Source organism: Sminthopsis crassicaudata, chromosome 2 (assembly GCF_048593235.1).
Source record: "Sminthopsis crassicaudata isolate SCR6 chromosome 2, ASM4859323v1, whole genome shotgun sequence".
Lineage (NCBI taxonomy): Eukaryota > Metazoa > Chordata > Mammalia > Dasyuromorphia > Dasyuridae > Sminthopsis > Sminthopsis crassicaudata.
Window position 1 is genome coordinate 609,351,063 of NC_133618.1, and position 20,090 is coordinate 609,371,152.

At 36.3% G+C, this 20,090-nt stretch overlaps 1 protein-coding gene across 1 annotated transcript in view; it reads right to left on the reverse strand.

Moving 5' to 3' along the window:
* Positions 1-352: 352 nt before the first annotated feature.
* Positions 353-20,090, reverse strand: part of TLL2 (tolloid like 2) — a 152,160-nt gene continuing 132,422 nt past the window's right edge. Inside the window, exons 16-21 of the mRNA XM_074295953.1 lie at positions 17,977-18,157; positions 15,972-16,097; positions 12,209-12,336; positions 8,189-8,402; positions 6,945-7,195; positions 353-2,393 (exon numbers count right to left, since the gene is read on the reverse strand). Of these exons, the coding sequence (XP_074152054.1) occupies positions 2,259-2,393; positions 6,945-7,195; positions 8,189-8,402; positions 12,209-12,336; positions 15,972-16,097; positions 17,977-18,157 (1,035 nt within the window). The 3' untranslated portion in view covers positions 353-2,258. The remainder of the gene's footprint in view (positions 2,394-6,944; positions 7,196-8,188; positions 8,403-12,208; positions 12,337-15,971; positions 16,098-17,976; positions 18,158-20,090) is intronic.

Here is a 20,090-nt window from a genome sequence, read left to right on the forward strand (position 1 = left end):
GAAAGGCAGTGGATCCTCTGGTATCACTTGGATGTCCCATTATTCCTTTCAACTGAAATCTTGATATTACTGATAAATAATCAAACCACACTTTGGGACCAATCATTTGGGCCATTTGATTTTTCGAGGGCCAATGCAACAAGTAAAGGAACTACTTGACCATTGAAAAATAGACTGTTGTGTTCATTCTCTTTAAAAAAAATTATTACATATTATTATGTAATACTACATAAAATTCCTTGATGTACAACTCAAATAGAACTTATTTAAAGCAAACACAAGGCACCATCAACCACGTATTCTATTAGAGCATTTTACATGGCCTGTTATAAAACTATGGTCAACAAGTATAACATTTTCAAATTACATTTATTAAGGCTTTGACTACTGATCCTTTACATACATACATACATACATACATATATATTATTATTACTTAGCTTTTCCTGTTTAAAGCAAGAAAATATTTTCATGCATTTCCCATTACCTTTGTATAACTTTTATTTTTAATTCCCAACCATCATTTTGTTTGGATAATTTTTTTACTGTAGGATTTTCCAATTTTTAAAATATTACTTTAACTTTCTTCACATACTATAGTTTAAATGACTTTCATTTAGTCCCCAAAGCTATGGGAGTTGTCTTTAACATTACTGAGAACAATGTATATCTGAAACATATGTGCCACGGCCAACTTCTTACCTAGTGGTACTTAAGGTTATGTAAACATCATTATAAATTATTTAATCATAAATACTTCCTTAAAGCTAACACACCACAGTTTTTAGCTCATAATGCCCACATTTGCCTTAACAAAATGCCACTCAGAACTATCCTCCCCCTAAAACTAAATCATGACGCTGTACAATTGTTCAAGATTCAGCTTTTGCATTTTTCCCACAGAAATGCCAAGTTTTGTTTATTCCGATCACCAGTTGGTACACTGATCTGAAGGAACTTGCTTGAGACCATTTCTCTTAATTAAATCTGCCAGCGGATCTTGCAGACAATTAATCCGGACCACCGTGTGATCACTCTCACTTAGCTAACAATTTTTCCGAGCTCTAGGCTATATAGGTGAAAAGAACTGGGCTCTGGAAGAGCATTTGCCCTTCTGCCTTTTGCCAGTGAGATGGGCACTGGCTACTTTGGAGACAAGTTAGCCCCTCTGAGGCTGGAAAATAATTTCTTTTAGCATAACTGACGCTCTCCCTATGGCGGTCCATTGGCTCCTTTGTGCTACAAAGTGGGCACCGTGCTGACTGCTAGGCTCCATGATCTGTTCATACAAAGAATGGTGATCAAGAAGAAGCAAAGAGAGATGGGTGATTCCCTCCCGCCCACTCTCATTAACCATTTATTACGGCTCCAATCCAGCCCCCTTGGATCCACCATCTCTCTGCTTGCACTCAGAAATGCGAAGGATTTCCTGGGTTTGGTCTCCTATGGCACGCCACAGGTTTCTGGGAGGCAGTGTGGTACAGTGGAAAGACTGGGAGTTAGGAAACCCGAGTTTGGAGACCAGGTTTGCCCCTAAAGAGAAATGTGACCTTCATCGAGTCACTTTATCTCTCAGAATCCTCATCTGTAAAGTGAAGGTTTAGGACTAGAGTCCCTTCCAGTTCTAAGATCCTGTATTCTTATGGTCCAATATGCCCTGGAAACGAGCAAAAAGGCAGCTCTTTGTGACTCCCTACAAGCAGAATAGTGATGTGCTGTGGGGAATTAAATTAATGCACAGTGGATCTAAGTCAACAACTATCAAGCTTGTCACTTAATGCATGACTAGGGGAAAAGGCCCAACATGATCACATCCCCTTCTATATGAGCCAACTCTTTCTGAAAGGGAAGGACATCCCCCCATCTCCCCACCCATCTATTCATCCATCATCATTCCATCCAGGGAGAAAGGCAGTGGATCCTCTGGTATCACTTGGATGTCCCATTATTCCTTTCAACTGAAATCTTGATATTACTGATAAATAATCAAACCACACTTTGGGACCAATCATTTGGGCCATTTGATTTTTCGAGGGCCAATGCAACAAGTAAAGGAACTACTTGACCATTGAAAAATAGACTGTCGTGTTCATTCTCTTTAAAAAAAAAAAAAAAAAGGCTGGATTTTGAGTCTGGGTTGGAGGAAAATACTGTGCACTGTTTTGAGTCAGATTAACAGAGTGCTGCTGTTGGAGAAAATAAAACCCCACTGGGTGTTGGGATCGAGGATGGCAACTGGTATTTAAGAAGCACTGGCACTACTTCCTCATGTGGAGAGCATCTTGAAATTTGGTGCTGGTATACCGAGCATGGAAGCCTTTCTTGTTGATGGTGTCATCGGTGTGAAAGCGTATCATCAGTGAGTCCCCTGCAGAGTAGATTTCTTCTAAAGGCTGAGAAAAGAAGAAATTATAACAACAAGCATTTAAATAATTTGGAGAATAACATCAGGCATTTATAAAGTCCTTCAAGTACATCATTGCATATGATCACAACAATCTATGACTAATTACATCATAATATAGAAAACTTCCCCAAAATCTTTATGAAGTAAACTCTTAATAGATTAAAACTGCATGAACACTTTTGTAGTACCCTATATATAAGAATCTACCTACCCTGGACTTTTGGATTAGGAGACTGCCTCCATTATTAGCTCCATTTTTACAGATAAAGAAGCTGAGAAGAGAGATGAAGTGATTTGACCATTTTTGTCAAATAGCTAATAAGTGTCAGAGACAGGATCTGAATCCAGTTTTTATTATAATTCTAAGTCTAGGGATCTACTGTAGTCCACCATGATAGATAAATAGGCAGACAGACAGAAGGGCAGACAGATACATACATACATATATATATGGTAAGATAAATAGATTAATGGATAAATGGATGGAGGAATATATAGATATATAGATACATGTATAAATGGATAGATAGATACATATATAGATAAAGAAATAAACATATCATAAATAGATACATATAAATAATTGAACATTAATTAGAGCTTATTATGTCTCAGGTACTGTGTTAAGTGCATAGAATATAAATACAATCCAGCTCCACAGTTCTTACCACAAGGAGCTTACATTCTGTTGGAGATAAGACAGCATGTAAAAGGCGAGAGGAGGAAATTGGAAAATGATTTGGAGATTCCAGGTCAGAGATTAAGGGGAAGAGTCCAGGTGGGGAGAAAGTGGAGGTTACAGAGCTTCCCACAAGGCTTCTATTCCTCCCATTCTAGTAAAACTTCTTTCTCAGTGGTTGTTTATCACCAAATCCAATGACTTTTTATGTAATCTTTATTTCTCTTGATATCTCTTCAGCATCTGATACTTTTAGGCTTGCAAAAACCAGAATTGAGGCAATGGGGAAAGTAAGGAGGGAGAGAGATGTGAAGGAGGCAGAATAGAGAGGACTTGTAACAGGAGAGAATTTAAGGGCAGAGGGGGTAGAATGATGGAGGCACGCATGTGCACCTGCTAAGACAATTTGTCAAAGTCTCAGGGAATGGAGCAGATGGAGAAGAGATCAGGTAAGACTCCTGCTAGGAAGTTGTTACCCTGGTCCAGGTGAGATTCCACAGAAAGAAAATCCAAAGAACTGAGGCTCCTGTAGTTTTTAAACACAAAGTGTTAAGTCAGGAATCAGAAGGATCTGAGTTCAAATCTTGTCTCTGACATTATGGTACTTAAGCTATCTAAATCTCAGTTTTCTGTGTTTAAAAGAGAAAGATTGGACTAGACCGTCTCAACGGTCCCTTCTACTTCAAAATCTCTGCTCCTGTGGCTGAGGGAAGAATGAGGCAGATAACCCACTTTTCCCTGTGTATTGCCAGAATTATCACAGTCCTTTCAATAACATTGGCCATCCTTTTTTGTAAGAACTTCATTAAAGACAGGCTGCTTAGTGGGAAAATCAGAAGCAGAGGTATCCCTGCAGTGGTTTAGTCAGGCAAGTAAAAAAATATATACGTGTGTGTGTGTGTGTGTGTGTGTGTGTGTACATAGAAGAGCATTGCAAAAGCTACTTATGTTCATCAGAATGTTTCAATGAAACATGGAGCAAAACCTTGGAAGAACAAAGTAAAGTTTTAATTGTGAACATATCTAAAAGCTTAGCAAAAACAAAAATTGAGAGTTGTGAGAAAACACTTCCCTTCTCTAAGGAAAGAGGGTCATTAAGGCAGAGGGGATGAAAAATTGCATATAATGGGCAATTTTTTCCAACATATTGATCAAATTTTAAAAAAAATTCTCCTTTTTATTGCTTTATTTTTTAAAATTTTTTGTTATAATGTAGGGCTCTCTGGGAGGAGGAAAGTAGAGATACAAGAGGAAACGAGGTGATCTAAAAACAAAAATGTTGATAAAAATCTATCTTAAAAAGCTAAAAAAATATAAAGTCAGTCTGCTGCCTTCTTGTCTGACTAGGGAGAGGTGACAAGGAGACTGACAGAACATGAATAGAAATGGCTGAGTTTAATACCTGCTTTGCTCTTTTCTTTCTTTCTTTCTTTCTTTCTTTCTTTCTTTCTTTCTTTCTTTCTTTCTTTCTTTCTTTCTTTCTTTCTTTCTTTCTTTCTTTCTTTCTTTCTTTCTTTCTTTTCTTTCTTTCTTTCTTTCTTTCTTTTCTTTCTTTCTTTCTTTCTTTCTTTCTTTCTTTCTTTCTTTCTTTCGACAGACCTGTGATTCCACTCATATAGGGAACTCTCACTGAAGAAATTTTCTCCCCCATTCAGATCTGCAACTATTCCATTATTCTGGACTTTCTGAACTTCTGCTTTTTAATGGTTTGAAAAACATTTCAATACAATTGGTTTCCTTTATATTTACATATTTATATATTTAATAAATTTTTTAAAAAAAGTTCTAAGAAAAGACTTCCAGAAGCTTCATCAGATTGTCAAAGAGGTCTATGACAGAAAAAGAACAACTAACTCTTATCCTAGAGAATTGACTGTGGGGCTCTCTACCCACTGACTCTCAGGTAGCAATCAACTAGTTAGTAAGAATAATTAGCTGAATTGTAAAATAGTTGAAAATAACGACCGGATGGCAACTTCTTCACTATACCCCTCTCCCCCATGGTGACTGTACTTCAGACAAGCCCTTTCTAAACTGCCCTGGCCTGATCCCTCCCTGGTAACTATCTTTCAGAGACCACCCTATAAAGCAATTTTCTTCCAAGGCCCCACTACACACACTTGGGCCTTAGTCAGACTATTCAAGGTCTCTCTTTGAGGTTTTGTATCTCGATGGAAACTGAATAGATGCCAGTTATTTGAAGAATGGCTGAATAAGTTATGGTGCATGAACGGAACGGAATATTATTGTTCTATTTCTGATTTCAGAAAAGCCTGGAAAGACTTCCATGAATCTTTGTTGAGTGAAGGGAACAGAACCACGAGAACATTATATACAGTAATAGCAAGATTATGTGATGATCAGTTGTGAGGGAGCTCTTCTCAATAACGCAGTGACTCAAGGTCCCAATAGACATGGGAAGGAAAGTGCCATCCACATCCAGAGAGAGAACCATGGAAACCGAATGTCCATAGAAGCATACTCTACTGTTTGTTTGTTTGTTTTCTTTGTCATGTTTTTTTTTTTTTTTCATTTTGGTCCATTTTTTTTTGCACAACATGACAAATATGGAGATATATTTAAAAGCTTAGCCTATATCAGATTGTTCTCTTGGAAGGGAAAGGGAAGGAGAGAGAAAAAGTGGAACACAAAGTCTTATAAAAATGAAAACTATATATGTATTCAGAAAAATAAAATACTATTAAAAAAGAGAGACTCTGTTCTTTTCTCTCATCCATACCATGACTTTTTCCTTAAAAAGTTGATTTGTTTAATTTTTATGTTTGCTCTAAGCTCCTTGATCTTGACATCAGCATTACTAGCCATGACTCTATATAGCTCTCCTTCCACATATAGCCCCAATAGTTATAGAGGTAAATAGTATTTTGCCAAGAAAGTATCAGTTTGTTCAAGAATGTCTTGGGTCTGAATTCACCAGATTTGGTCCTGTAGCTAAGGCTAGAAGCAAGACTTCCACCTAGTGGCAACTGGTATAAATTGCAAAGACCCAGTCCCTAGAATTTTGAGTTCCATAGGCATATAGGTCCATAATTCTTCACATGACCCTTTCGTTTTACAAATAAAGAAATAGAAGCCAAGATTGATGAGTTATCTGTCCAGTCATTCAAAAATTAGTTGGAAAGCTGAGATTTTCTCAGGTCTTCTGAGACTAAATTATTTCCATTGTGCTAAAACTCTCTATTTTATAACTCATTATGACATAAATAGCAGAGCTTCTAAAAGAGGCTCTGACTGAGTTTCTATTATATAAGCAATTAACCCAGCCCCAAGACATCATTTTCCTTTCCGTGGGACCAAGGGCTCAAACTCTGCTCTCTTAAATAGCCTCTTGCCTTGATAAAAAGACTCAGCCCCAAACACACAAAAACAGAATATCAGAGTTAGAAGGAACTTCAGTGGTCCTCTACTTACTTATCTTATCTTATGCCCCCAAAAGAATCCCTACAAGTAATTGTCCAGCCTGTGCTGAAAGACTTTTAATGGAAGTAGTCCCTTCCACTTTTGGATAATTTTAATTTCCTCCTTAAAATTTAGAGCTCACACAAATAATAATACAAGTAGTAGTACTATTCTATTCTTCATGTAGCATAGAAGAACAAATGAAAGAATATTTACTGAAATCAATGCATATAATCAATATCTACTCTTGATACTCAAAACCGAACAACTTCTTGTAGTATTAGTTTTTTTTTTAGGGTTCTAATTTCAATGAAATTCATTGCCATCAGTCTCCACCAAATTCATCTCCTTCATGCCAGTTCAAATCTCTCTCCATTGTTGTTCCCCTGCCATGGGTCAGGGGAGCTCTGGCTCTGAACTTGAACTTCTAGGACTTACCCCAGAGCCGCAGAATCTGCCCAGCCGTGGAGCCGTGCTGTCGTACCCATCAAAGGCCTCCATGTAGTCGTAGCCACAATCTGCCTCCTCTTCAACTTCAAACGTCTGGAATATCAGTTCCACCCCGTAGCCATCCTCCGCCGCAATCACCCAGTCACAATGAGACTGACCAGAATAGTTGTTGTCCCCAAACTGGGCGTGGGAATAGAGATCTTTGGTGTGGACTTCTGCCTTCAGCCGCCCACCACACTCTGGAGTAAAGATACAAGTCACTCAGTTCAGTTGCAAAGGGGCCACATCTTACTCTTATCCCTCTCCAGCCTAATCAGTGAAGGCATCTCTTAAAGAGATCAAAAAAAGAAGGACCCACAAAAAAATTCCCAGCAGTTCTATTTGTGAGATAAAAGACATAGAACCTAAAAGGATACTCACTAATTGGGGAATAACTAAATAAATTATGGAATATAAATTAAATGCTGTATTTAATAAATCCATTTACATATACAAATTATAGGTTATATATAATATTATTTAATATAAATATATTTAATAAATTAAATATTATCATGTTGTTAGGAAGTGAGGAAGGGGAAAATTATATGAAACCTGGATAGATTGTAGAAACAGATACAGATTGAAGTGAGCAGAATCAGGAAAACAATTTATATAATCGCAACAACACTGTAAAGATAAATAATCTTAAAATATTTTAGGACTCTGAACAAGGCAATGAGCAACCATGATTCTAGAGGACTGATGAATGGAAGCACATTATTTACCACTCAATAGAGAGGTGTTGAACTCAAGTTGTGAATTAGAACACACATTTTGTGATACGGTCAATTATGGAAATTAGTTTCACTTGGCTATAAATATTTATTACATAAGTTTTTTAATGGGGCAAGAGAGTTAAGAGGGAGAGAAAATCGATTTTTGCTCATTGAAAAAAAATTAAATTAGATTTTAAAAATAAATAAAAGCATAAAATTATAAAGTTTCATTTTACAAATGAGGAAACTGAGACCTGGGAAGGGTAATCTGACTTTGGATTTGACTTCCTTCCTCCAGACAAGAACAGAAATGTTCAAATGATTACTTTCTTGGAGTTATGAATGGGCCACTTGGGGGAAGGTGGGACTATGAAGCTGGAATTGATCTCAGGAGGTAGTTGGAGGAGAAAGCTGAGAGATGATGGCAAAATCAGGCCATTTAAAGTTTAAGTGTCTTGGGATCACTCACTATACCTGTGCTATGTCTTGCTTGGAAACCTTTCCTCTGCACTGAAGCATCAGAATAGAACCTGAGAAACATCCTGTTTGTGGAAGCCACCACGGGATCCGGCTTCTTGCTGCCACAGAAACGGCCGAGCATTGGGGATTTGCTGTTGGATCCGTCATACAGCTCCAGGTGATCATAAGCACATTCCTGGTGCTGCTCAATTTCAAATTCATTAAAAGTCTATGAGACAGAAAAGAAGAAGCCAGGGAAAGGTCACGTCACCTCCAGAAGCTTGAGCCCAGAGGTCCGACATGCTGACCAGCACTCGGTTACTTCCCTTTGGTAGTGTCTGGAGAGGGGGAGGGAGCCGCAATGTCTTCCCAGCTCTGGACTCTTGGGAAAAAACCCCAATTTATCTTGTGTAAGTAGCTCCTGCCCATAGGTCATTCAATTTGGACAGAATTGTAAAGAAACAAGTAAGACAGACATCAATGGCCATTTATTAAACAGTTGCAGTATGTCAAGTACCATGCTAAGCACTGAGAATATAAAGATACAAATGGACAATCCCTGCCTCCAAGGAGATTATATCACAATATGACACTATTGTTCTCTTTCAGTGGGTAGTCCCTCAGCCAGTATCCCAGAGGGATGGATTATCTCCCAGAAACAGAAAAAGAAAATCCCCCATTATAGGCGACTAATAGGATAAATGAGTCACTACTTTGCCTACTGACTTCCCCCAGAAGTTGCACAGCAGATACCAGGCAAATTGCTAGAGGTTGTCCTCCGGGATAGATTGGTACCTTGTCCTGTTATAACAAGAGATGGACATGATGAGGATGGGAGTAGATGGAGGAGTAGATTAGATCCCAGAGGGAGAGAAAGGGAACTGAGAAGTAGAAACAGCAGAGTAGGGAAGGAAAGGAAAGAAGTAGCTAGTGACAAAGGAATAGAGGGATAAGAGGGGATGGGTCTAGACTAAATAGCAGGAGGAGACTGATCAGTGTGGCTAGGAGAAACAATAAAGCTAGAGGACAGAGAAAAAAGCAGGTAAAGGTGGGCAAACAAAGAAACAGGAAGAAGAGCAGGAGGCAGGGAGGAAAACCCAGGTCCTCTGATCTTGGTTAGCAGAAGAGTTTCCACACATACCTAGTACAGAGAGAAAATGGTGGGGATATCATTAATGAATTTCAGTAATGGGGAAAATATCTGTAAAATTACAGAATATGTCAGCATCGGAAGGGACTTTAGTGACTAGTCCAACTGTAACTGAAAAAAAGATCCCATTTATCCTCTTGTGTTTGTGAACTTCAGCATATTCTGAGGGTGACATTCTGAGACTAGCTAAAAAACACAAGAAAAATTCTTAAATTCTATCCTCCTGCAGATCATTTTAACTCAAATTATTATAGATTTTAGCAAATTAGTGACTACATACTGAGACTTCTGAGTAGCAATTAAGCTCTCTCCCTGTCTGGTATCAACAGCAGAGCATTACAGAAGATGAAGGTGGGATGAGATTAAGCACCATCAATAGCCCTCCCAACATCCCTGGTTACACATTGACTTTACTCATTAAGTAAAATTGAGAAATGCCAGCTTCTAGGGTTCTAATAGAACGGTGGAAAGACTCTAAGACTTGGGCTTGAATTTCACTTTAGATTCTTACTATGGGCAAGTCACAGCCTCTTTAAATTTCATTTTTCTTCTTGTTAAAATAAAGTAACAACAGCACCTAATTTACCAGATTGTTGCAAGGATCAAAGGAGGTAATATATGTATATTAAGTACTTTGAAAACTTTAAAGATGCCATAAAATTATAAATCAACTATCATTTTCATCAACAAAATAACTGATTCCCTGGACTCTTGCCTGATTTTATATTTACCATCCTCTAGTTCTTGGATCTCAGAACTCCTAAAATGCCAATTTGTGGTTCTGAACCTTGGACATGCTTCCTGCCCCAGCTGCACCACTCCTTTGTGGCATATTTTATTATATTGAAATCATGACTGTCCCTGATGGCCCCACCTAGATCATGTTGATTGGTTAATAGTCATTCTCCTTCATCCAGGGACTGATAAAACATGGGGTTTAACTTGGGACTCAGAGGAAGCTAGTAGGCAGAGATGGGGAGAGAGAGAGCCTTCCAGTCAGGGGGACCGCCAGAAAAAATGTCCAGAGCCAAGATGAAGTGTCTTGTTAACAGAACAGGCAGGAGGCCAGTTTTACTAGATGGAAGAAAACATGGTGAGGAATGAAGTGAAAGAAGGCTGGAGAGGTGGGGAGAAGGGATTAGGTCCCAATGGGCTTGGAATGCCAGAAAACTTTGTGATGGAGTGGAAAATGAAGGGAAGAGCAAATTATATGCAAAGGAGTTACTAAGTGTTTTCCTAAACACAGAACAAAACTGCTCTAATACATAGCAGAGACAAGCCATCAGAATCAACACTATTGGGGCAGCTAAATGGTGAAATGGACACGGAACTGGCCCTGCAGGAAGAAGGACCTGAGTTAGAATGGGCCCTGGGCAAGTCCCTTAATCCCAACTGCCTCACAAAAAAACCAAAAAACCAAAAACAAAAAAACCAAACAAATAAATAAAATAAACACTATTTCCTCAGACTAAAAATATACTCAGTGACTACTATGAGCCTATTTTCTATATGGACAAAGATTAATTTGTTTGGAATGCACACATTGGGGAAACCTGCCCTGGGGAGAAAGGAAATCCAAGAAGTTGGGATATTATGTTAGTGTGACATCCTAGGTTTCCTTATCCATAAAAGGAAAGGATATTTGTTCTGTTATTTATTGTTTATTGTCAGAATCAAATAAAATAACGCAAATGAAAATGTTTTGAAAACTACAAAATGCTATACAGACTTAGGACATTTTTATTACTATTCTGGTAATTTTCAGTTTTACATATCTCTTTCTATATCCCTCTCTATACCTAGCCTACAGGGATAATAAACCACACATTAGTGTTATAATTGTAACACTTTTTTTTCCCATTTTTTTTACCAATTGACAAAAAAAAGATGATTTCCTACAAGATTCATCTTTTAAAAAATTTTCTTCCTTCTGGGATTTCTCATTGTAATTTGTGTTTGCCTCTCCTATATATTTATCATATTTTGTTTTATATTATTTTATTTGTAAAGTGATATCTGAAATATGATTAAATTTCTATTAGTGAGATTAAAATTTTATTTTTGTTCTGAACCTGTGATTTCATTAAGGTAGGGGATTGGAAGTCCAATGAGGAAATTCCTTCTACCAATACAGATTTATAATTATTCTATAAATTATAATAAAATGTCTTGAAGGGCATTGAGAATTTCAGTCACTTGTGTAGAGTTACATAAATTGTGTGACTCAGTGGTCCTCAGAGGTACAATGGATAGAGCATTAGGGTTAGAGTTCAAATCTAGTCTCAGACACTTACAAACTGTGTGATGCTGGGCAAGTCACTTAATTGCTCTATCCCTCAGTTTTCTCAACTGTAAAATGGGAATAACAGTACCCATCTACCAGAATTGTTGTGAAAATCAAATGACATACTGTTTATAAAGTGCTTAACATAGTGCCTAGCACATAAGTGCAATATAAATGTTCACTATTCTTAAAATAAAATTCTCAGAGACATTCATACTCCTTGACATTAAGAGACATTCATACTCCTTGACATTCTGCTAATCCTGAGAACCAGAACTTTCTTTGTTACATATATTTAGAAGCACAAAACAGATGAGTTAGCAACATGATTATTATTATTTTGCTTGCATAATTCAAGAGAATGCATAGATGTACCAATGAGAAAAGAATCATAATATATATGGCAAAGCCAACATTTGATTCCAAAATTATCTTTAATCCTAGCTTTCATACTTTCAATCACCATATTTCTTTCCTAGTGTGTAGCCTAGAAAATGAGACTTAAATGTGACTTAAATCATGTTCTTGACATAAACATTTCATTTCAAACAAAAAAGTAGATTTCTTTGGCTGTATTTTCCAATCAACAGAAATAACTCACAATTTTTACCCGATGACCAGGAGTGGAGGAAATATTCCAAGTACACTCTTTTCGACTGGGATATTTATCAGGCCAGTTTGGACTTGCCATCAGTCCTTCTGCACTGTTGACCCTGTGCTCACAGCCAGCTAGAAAAAATATATTTATAATCAGTTCAAAGAAGGTACCAATTGACAAAAAAAATGATTTCCTGCAAGATTCATCTTTTAAAAAATTTTCTTCCTTCTGGGATTTCTCATTGTAATTTGTGTTTGCCTTTCCTATATATTTATCATATTTTGTTTTATATTGTGTTTATTTGTAAAGTGATATCTGAAAGATGAATAAATTTCTGAAAGATGACTAACCCATATGTAAGAATTTTTCAAAGCTTTTTTATACTCAAGGATGTGATAAGCTTTTGAGAGTTCCATGTGTACTTGAAGAAAAAAAAAACAGGCATATTTTCTATTTCATTCATTTATTTCTCTCTATATAAATTAATTCCAGTTTATCAAACACTTATTATCTATTACTAATTTTATATTATTTTACTGGATTTATCATATTTTATTAACATTGTAGTCCTCTATTATTTCTTATTTTTTTCCTCTTATGGTGTTAGTAATTTTTATTCCACTACCAAAATCTTGGGCATATATAAATAAAATATAATTATATATGCTTTATTTAAAGTTTTTCTTATCATCATATAAGTCCAACCTTTTCTCTTGATGCTTTCTGATTTAAATTCAGCTCTTTCAGATATAAATACTACCATCCTACTTTTTTTGAATTTGAAGAGACTTTCAGGAAGTCTCTTACAAATTTTTTAAAATTTTAAACTATTTTTTTTGCATTAAATGTGTTTCTTGTAAACAACATATTGATGGATTTTGGTTAATCCAATTCAATTATTTTCCTTTTAATGGGTAAATTCAAGGCCTTTACATTTATTCACTCTATTAAATTCTATTTAGAAAATAAGACTATAATCTTTCTGAAATAAAACAATAACTTTTTTTGTTTGCATCTCTGGCACAATGTCTTGTATATAATAAGTACTTAAGAAATAATGGTTAAATTAAATTGATTTTCTGATATTTTTTCCAGCTTTGTTCTTAATATTATCAAGATTGCAAAGTTATCCCATTTTTCCATAACTATTTCTACTTTTTAAATTAATTAATGCTTTAAGTAATTAATACATTTGAATTATTTCATTAATAAGCTATTACTATGTGTGATTCCCTGATATATAACTGACTTTTAGTTAAAATTAGAAATTGTCCTCTGGAAATCATATATTCCTCTCCTTTTCTTCCTTTTTTGTTTTCATTTTTATTCTACTTTAAATGTCTTCTACTTTATAACTTTAAGAATATTTTAAATTTCATTTTTCATTAATTGTACATTTCATTTCAAATTCTTACTTGTTCCCATTTAATTCACAAAAGGTTACATTATAATTCACAAAAGTTTATATTATTCTCTTTCTATCTTTAATAACTTCTGGACTTGATGATATGAAGCTTCCTTCAATTTCTGCAAATTTTTGCCCCACATTAATTCTTTGAAGTATATTTAATCTTTAAATATTTTCCTTCAAATAAAATATTAAAATTTATAGGATTAGTAATTCTTGTTCCATCTAATCTGATCTTTTTATATGTTTGTCCTTAAACAAAACACTTCAATATATTCTTTCTTGTGTGATTGCCTAAAAAATTGGGGACATGGGATGTGAAAAGAATGGGAAGAAGATGATCTTGGCAGAAAGATCATCTTGTCTACATTCTCATGACTAATCCTAATGGGGTAAGGGAGTGAAGCTGTCAGAGACAATATCTGTCTTAGAGTGTTAGGTAAATATAAGTTACTGATATTATCATTATCATTATTATTATTGATTACTATTGTACAATTTGTAAAAAATCAGTGATAATTAATCAATTGTGTTAAATTTTTAAAATTTTTAAACTATTTTTTTGCATTAAATGTGTTTTTTGTAAACAACATATTGATGGATTTTGGTTAATCCAATTCAATTATTTTCCTTTTAATGGGTAAATTCAAGGCCTTTACATTTATTCACCTTATTAATTCTATTTAGAAAATAAGACTATAATCTTTCTGAAATAAAACAATCACTTTTTTTGTTTGCATCTCTGGCACAATGTCTTGTATATACTAAGTACTTTCAGTTTGAGCAAAGAGTGTGACTTAGGTATATTTTATGGTGCACAAAATATGTTCTTACTGTTCATATATGAGAATGAATGGCGAACAATCAATGAAGCATCTGTATGTTTGATCCACTACTTCATCTCTCTCTATATTGGACTCTAAGTCTCAAAGCAGTTATTCCAATCTTGGTGACCAAGACCTTACTCATAGATTTAATAGTGATTTGCATTTGGAAAAAAATGTGATGGGTATATCCATTTGACTATCCTCTTCCTCTGATTTGTCTCAGTTAATGGGAACTTAAATGGCAGTCATAATGAGGGATGGAATAGCAACTCTGATCCTTTTTCTTTTTCTTCTTTCTGGATCCTCTATTGACTCTACTACTGGACGGAGGAGGACTTTTTGGTAATGATTTAATTTCTCCTCCTTTTACTCCCCTTTCTAGATCTGTCCCATGGAAAACCTTCATAATCTATCGTAGTTACAACAATTCTAGATGTTGTTTCCTATCTCCATATGACATTTAATAATGATCTTAATGATCTTAATCATAAGGTCCATGGCACAAAGTATTCAACCTTTCACTCTAGGTGTTTTGGCCCAGGTCCAAATGCAACATAGACATTATATAATCCAATCCACATTGGCTTGTGAGAAAAGTGAACTTTTTCTATGTCATTTTAGAATGGATATTATAATGAAGCAGATTTAAGTTCAGTATAAAAAGGTTCTATCAATGGTTCTGTCCAACAGTGAAATGGTTTCTTTTAAGTAGACAATTCCACTGTGAATGTTAGAATGCTTATTTGTCAAGTATGCTTAATAAGAGATTCTTGTATTGTTCAGGAAGTTGAACTAGATGACCTCTCACTCTCAATTCTAAACCCTATTAGAAATTAAATTAACAAACATTTATTGAATAACTTCTTATTCCCAACCTCTTCACTTTTATTGTTAATAATCACCAAATTTCTAAAGACAAAAATTCAGTGTAGATTGTCCTAGGAGTAGGTTAAAGGTAGATGTTATGCCCTAACATCATGACTTCCTGCCTTATAAAAGAACTTTTTAAAAATGGTCAGAAACTTAAGAACTCTGATCCATTAAATTATCAACCTTGATTTCAAAGGTTCAAAGATAAAGGATGTTAACCCACCCTTTGTCAGAGAGATGACAGATTGACAATGCAGAACAAGATACATTTTCAGATATGGTGAATTGGAGAATTTTATTTTGCTTAACCATGAATATTTGTTATAAAGGTTTCATTTTTCTTTTTCTTTTTAGTAAAGTAGGGAACTAGGGTTCAGCAGATAGAGGAATGGGCTTGGAATCAGAAACACATCTTCATTAACTAGCCGTCTGATTCTGGGCAAATCACTTAACCCTGTTTGCCTCATTTATAAAAATGAACTGGAGAAGGAAATATCAAACCACGCCAGTATTTTTGCAAAGAAAACTTCAAATAGGGTCATGAAGAGTTGAACATGACTGAAATGACTCAAAAACAAAAGGGAGTGAGGAGGGGAAGAAAACAAATTCTTGAAAAAATCAATTAAAATGTAAGAAGAATAGAATTGGTAAAAAGACTCACCTTCTTTACAATCATGGCCATTCTCGTGTAGCACAAATCCATTTCTACATTGGCAAACATAGCTTCCAAATGTGTTGATGCATTCATGTTGACACCCACCATTGTCCTTAGAGCATTCATCCTTGTCTGGGGAGGAAAGTGTGCATTTAAAAGGAAAATGAGACTGATCTGCCCACTGAAGAACCATCCTCAACTTTTAAAAACTCTATTCAAAATCGATCTCCTGCGGAAAGCTTACCCAATTACTCTCAATAGGCCATATCATTACTTTAGTTCCTTCCTTTGCTCAATGTCCATTCAACAGGCATTTACATCATGTTCATTTGCACTGGTTTGTGTAAAGTTTTAAGAATTTCTTTTTAAAATATATTTTTATTGATATTCTTAGTTTTTTACCTAGCCTGAATTTCTCTCCTCTTTCTCTTCCCAAAAATACCATCCCAAATTTTTTTTCTTAGAGAATAAAAAGAGGAATAGAAACAAAAAATCATCAAAACTAATCAATATGTTAAGAAAAACCTGACAGATGTATGAAAGTTTCCACACCTATTCTCATGGACCTCCATCTCTCTCACGCTCATAAATAATAATATAAAGCTGGGGGAGGAGGAGTGTTATTCTCCTACTACTCTAGAATCTCTAGGATTGCTTACTGATTAGCTATTTGCCTGCCAGATCCATCTCTTCCCTGCTTCAGAAGCCAAGAGCCATACTATCCAACTGTGCTCTTCCAGTATCCTAAACCATTGTATATTTATGTTTTAGAGTTTTACTTTATGCATGTAACTGAAAATACTTAACAAATAGGTAAGATAGCCTAGAAGAAAAAACAAAGAAAAAACTCCATGTGTCCAGGCTGCCTTTGCCATCTTCACGTCCTTCTGTCTTCCCTTGACACATGAATTTATTTTCCCTTAAGGCTTCAACTATCACATTTATAACTGTGACTCTCTAAATTACATCCTGAGTCCCAATAGCTTCAGAATCTTAATCCAATCCAATTCAATTCCAATTGATCAATGATGAACAGAACCAGCTACACCCAGGGAAAGAACACTGAGAAATGAGTTTGGACCACTGTTGTGTAGCATTACACTCTTTCTGTTGTTATTTGCTTGCATTTCTGTTTTCCTTCCAAGGTTACTTTTACCCTTCTAAATCCTATGTTTCTTGTGCATAAATATATACACATATATTGTATTTAAGATATACTTTAATACTAATGTATGAGACTGCCATCTGGGGTAAGAGGAAGGAAGGGAAAAGTTGGAACAGAAGTGTTTGCAAGGGTCAGTGTTGAAAAACCCATGCATATGTTCTGTCAATAAAAAGCTATAATAATAAAAAAAATCTTAAACAAAAAAAAGAATCTTAATCCAAAATGTGCCTCCAAATTTCCTTGCTTTAAATTCTCACTTCCCACTGCTTCTACCCTAGCTAGGTCCTCATTACTTCATTCCCGTAACAGTCTTCTGATTAGTTTTCTCAACACCAAATTCCCCCACCTCCTATCTCCTCAAACACCAAAGTAGCTTTTCTAAAACACTACTTTCAACATACTATTTCTCTATTTAAGACCTAATATAGCTTCTGATTATCTGTTACATAAATTCATTCTCCTGTACTCCCACCTCTAAATCTATAAATCTACAAAAGTTGTTGTTTTCCCTATTAATATGTTTAACTCCTTGAGAATAGAGGCCATTTTCACTTCCTTGTTCTCCAGCTCTTAGCATAGTGTCAGGCACATAGTAAGACCTTAACAATTGTTTCTGGATTGATGAGTTGTTTGAGTTTGGAAATTCTGCCTCAGCTCACCTACTACACTTCATTTCGACACAAGAGCAAGGCTCTCTTACTGCGCTACCATTATAACAATCTCATTTTCACCTCCATGTCTTTGCTCATGAAGTCTCCAGACCTGAGATTCCCTCCCTCTCAGGCCCTTCTTTTCTAAAACTTCCTGCGTTCTTAGGAGTTGATTACCTCTGAAACATCCACGTACCTGAGAAGAAGTGGGCTTTGAAGCCACGTTTAGAAACAGTGTTATCTGATTTGAACTCCACTCTCATGTTGTTGCTTTGGGAGGTAATCACCTCTGGTTTCTCGGAGCCACAAAACTTTCCATGAAGCTTGGAATCAGAGGACAACCCACTTCGGATCTCCACATAATCATATTTGCAAATCTGCAAGAGAGGAGGGCAAGACTCCTGGCTATTCCTTTTCTCAAAGCTAACAGCAAATGCCTAGGATGCTGTCACCTCCACCAACCCAGATTGCAGCCCTTCCACACTTTATCATGAATTGCCTTGGCAAAAGCAAGTAAATAAAAAACCCCACATTGGTCCCCACAGCCCAACTTTTGGAAATGAGTCTCTCTGAAATTAGCTAGGCAGATTCTTAACCTGCACATTGAGAACCCAGGATTCCTCCTCCTCACGATGAAAACTCAGGGAAATCTTCAGGCAAGGTTTCCTAAAGCTAAATTACATCCATATTCTGCCAAATCTAGATGCTTTAAGAGCCTCAGGCATCACAATAAGGAATAATGTGTATTCTGACAAGAATTCTCTCACTAAGTAAAATGCAAGTTGGGTAAAAGATCTATTTGAGAGAAGAATTTGTTATCATATTTGTCATCATTTTATGGAGAAAATATATATATATTTCTTTAGGGAATCCAATTCAATAGATATTAAGGACTAAAAATTTGGCAAAAATTGTCCAAGGATCTGTTGATCAATACTGTTGCCAATCATAAAATCAATGACACAGAGCTCTGGAAAGGCTGCAGTGCATTACACCCAGAATGGAGGATCACTAAACAAAAACCAGTGAGTTCAGAGCTCAGTTACATAGCTTTTGGTTACATAGGCAGGGTGGATACATGGAATTTCAAAGAACAAATAAGAACCATAATGGCTTGCAACCTAAAGAACAGATGGCAGAAGGGGAAGATTTTTTCCGGTAAAACAGGAAACTACAGTTAACAGTGGACCTGGAGTTAACATCTCAAGCTTGATTTTGCAGACTCTAGCTAACTGCATGACAAACTTAAGTAAATGGTGGGAAGAAATTTAAGCCAGAAATTGTCCTATCACACATCTATGTGCAAGGTACTGTGAAGGGGTCACGCGTCTGATCAGGGGCGTGCCGTGGTAGTTAGTGCATCGCTCTCTGTTGGATGATTCCTCACTGTCAAGGGACCAGAGGATTCAGAGCTGGAAGAGACGTTAATGATCAGTTAGCACAGCCCTTTCATCTGACCCACGGATATGGGCAGGGACAGGACCTAAGATTTAGAGGCAGAAGAAACCTTAGAATACAGTCAAAGAGCCCTGGGTTCCAATCCCAGTTCTGCCATTGGCCATCTGTTTGACTTGGCGCAAGCTTGAACTTCTTGGGTCCACGTTTTTTCATCTGTAAGTTAAGAAGGCGAGCATAGAGTGGACGAGTCTCTGATCTTCTCAGAGGCAGAGCAGAAATTTGAACACAATGCCGACTTCCTAATCAGTCAGCAGGGAGTCCCATGGTCATCTTGGCAATGCAATTCTGGTCAGTGCCTACTTATTATGCTTAGCCCTCTGGCTACAGGACAGGGATCTAGCCCTGCTTTTAAGAGGCTGATCCCTATGGGGAGTTTTCTTACTTGATAATAATTCAGCTATTAAGAAAAAAGCAAAAGAGAGTTGGATTTGGAGTCCCAAAGGAGGAGACTTTGACTCAAGTCAAGAAGACTTGAGTTTGAATCTCAGATCTGTAACTCTTTGCTTCTGTGGGAAAAATCATTTAACGTCTCTGGGTAGGATTACATAGTCCCTGGGGTCCCTTCTGATACATACTCTACAACCATAAGAGGCTACTAAGTTATTATATATATTATAGGCTACTACATTATTCCAGCTAAGATCAACCTCATTCTCCCCATTCCTTCTCGCATTTGAATGCCAGAGTCCATGCTGGAGATAGATTCCTCCTTCTTTCACAGGACACTCCCCATCCAACATGGGGTCCAGGGTCCTTGTTCTTCCCTTTGAGCAATGTCTCCTCTATTCTTCAGCCGATTCTCTACCAGTTTTCCTGCACTAGAGGTGAATGGGTTACTAGAAACAGGTCAGG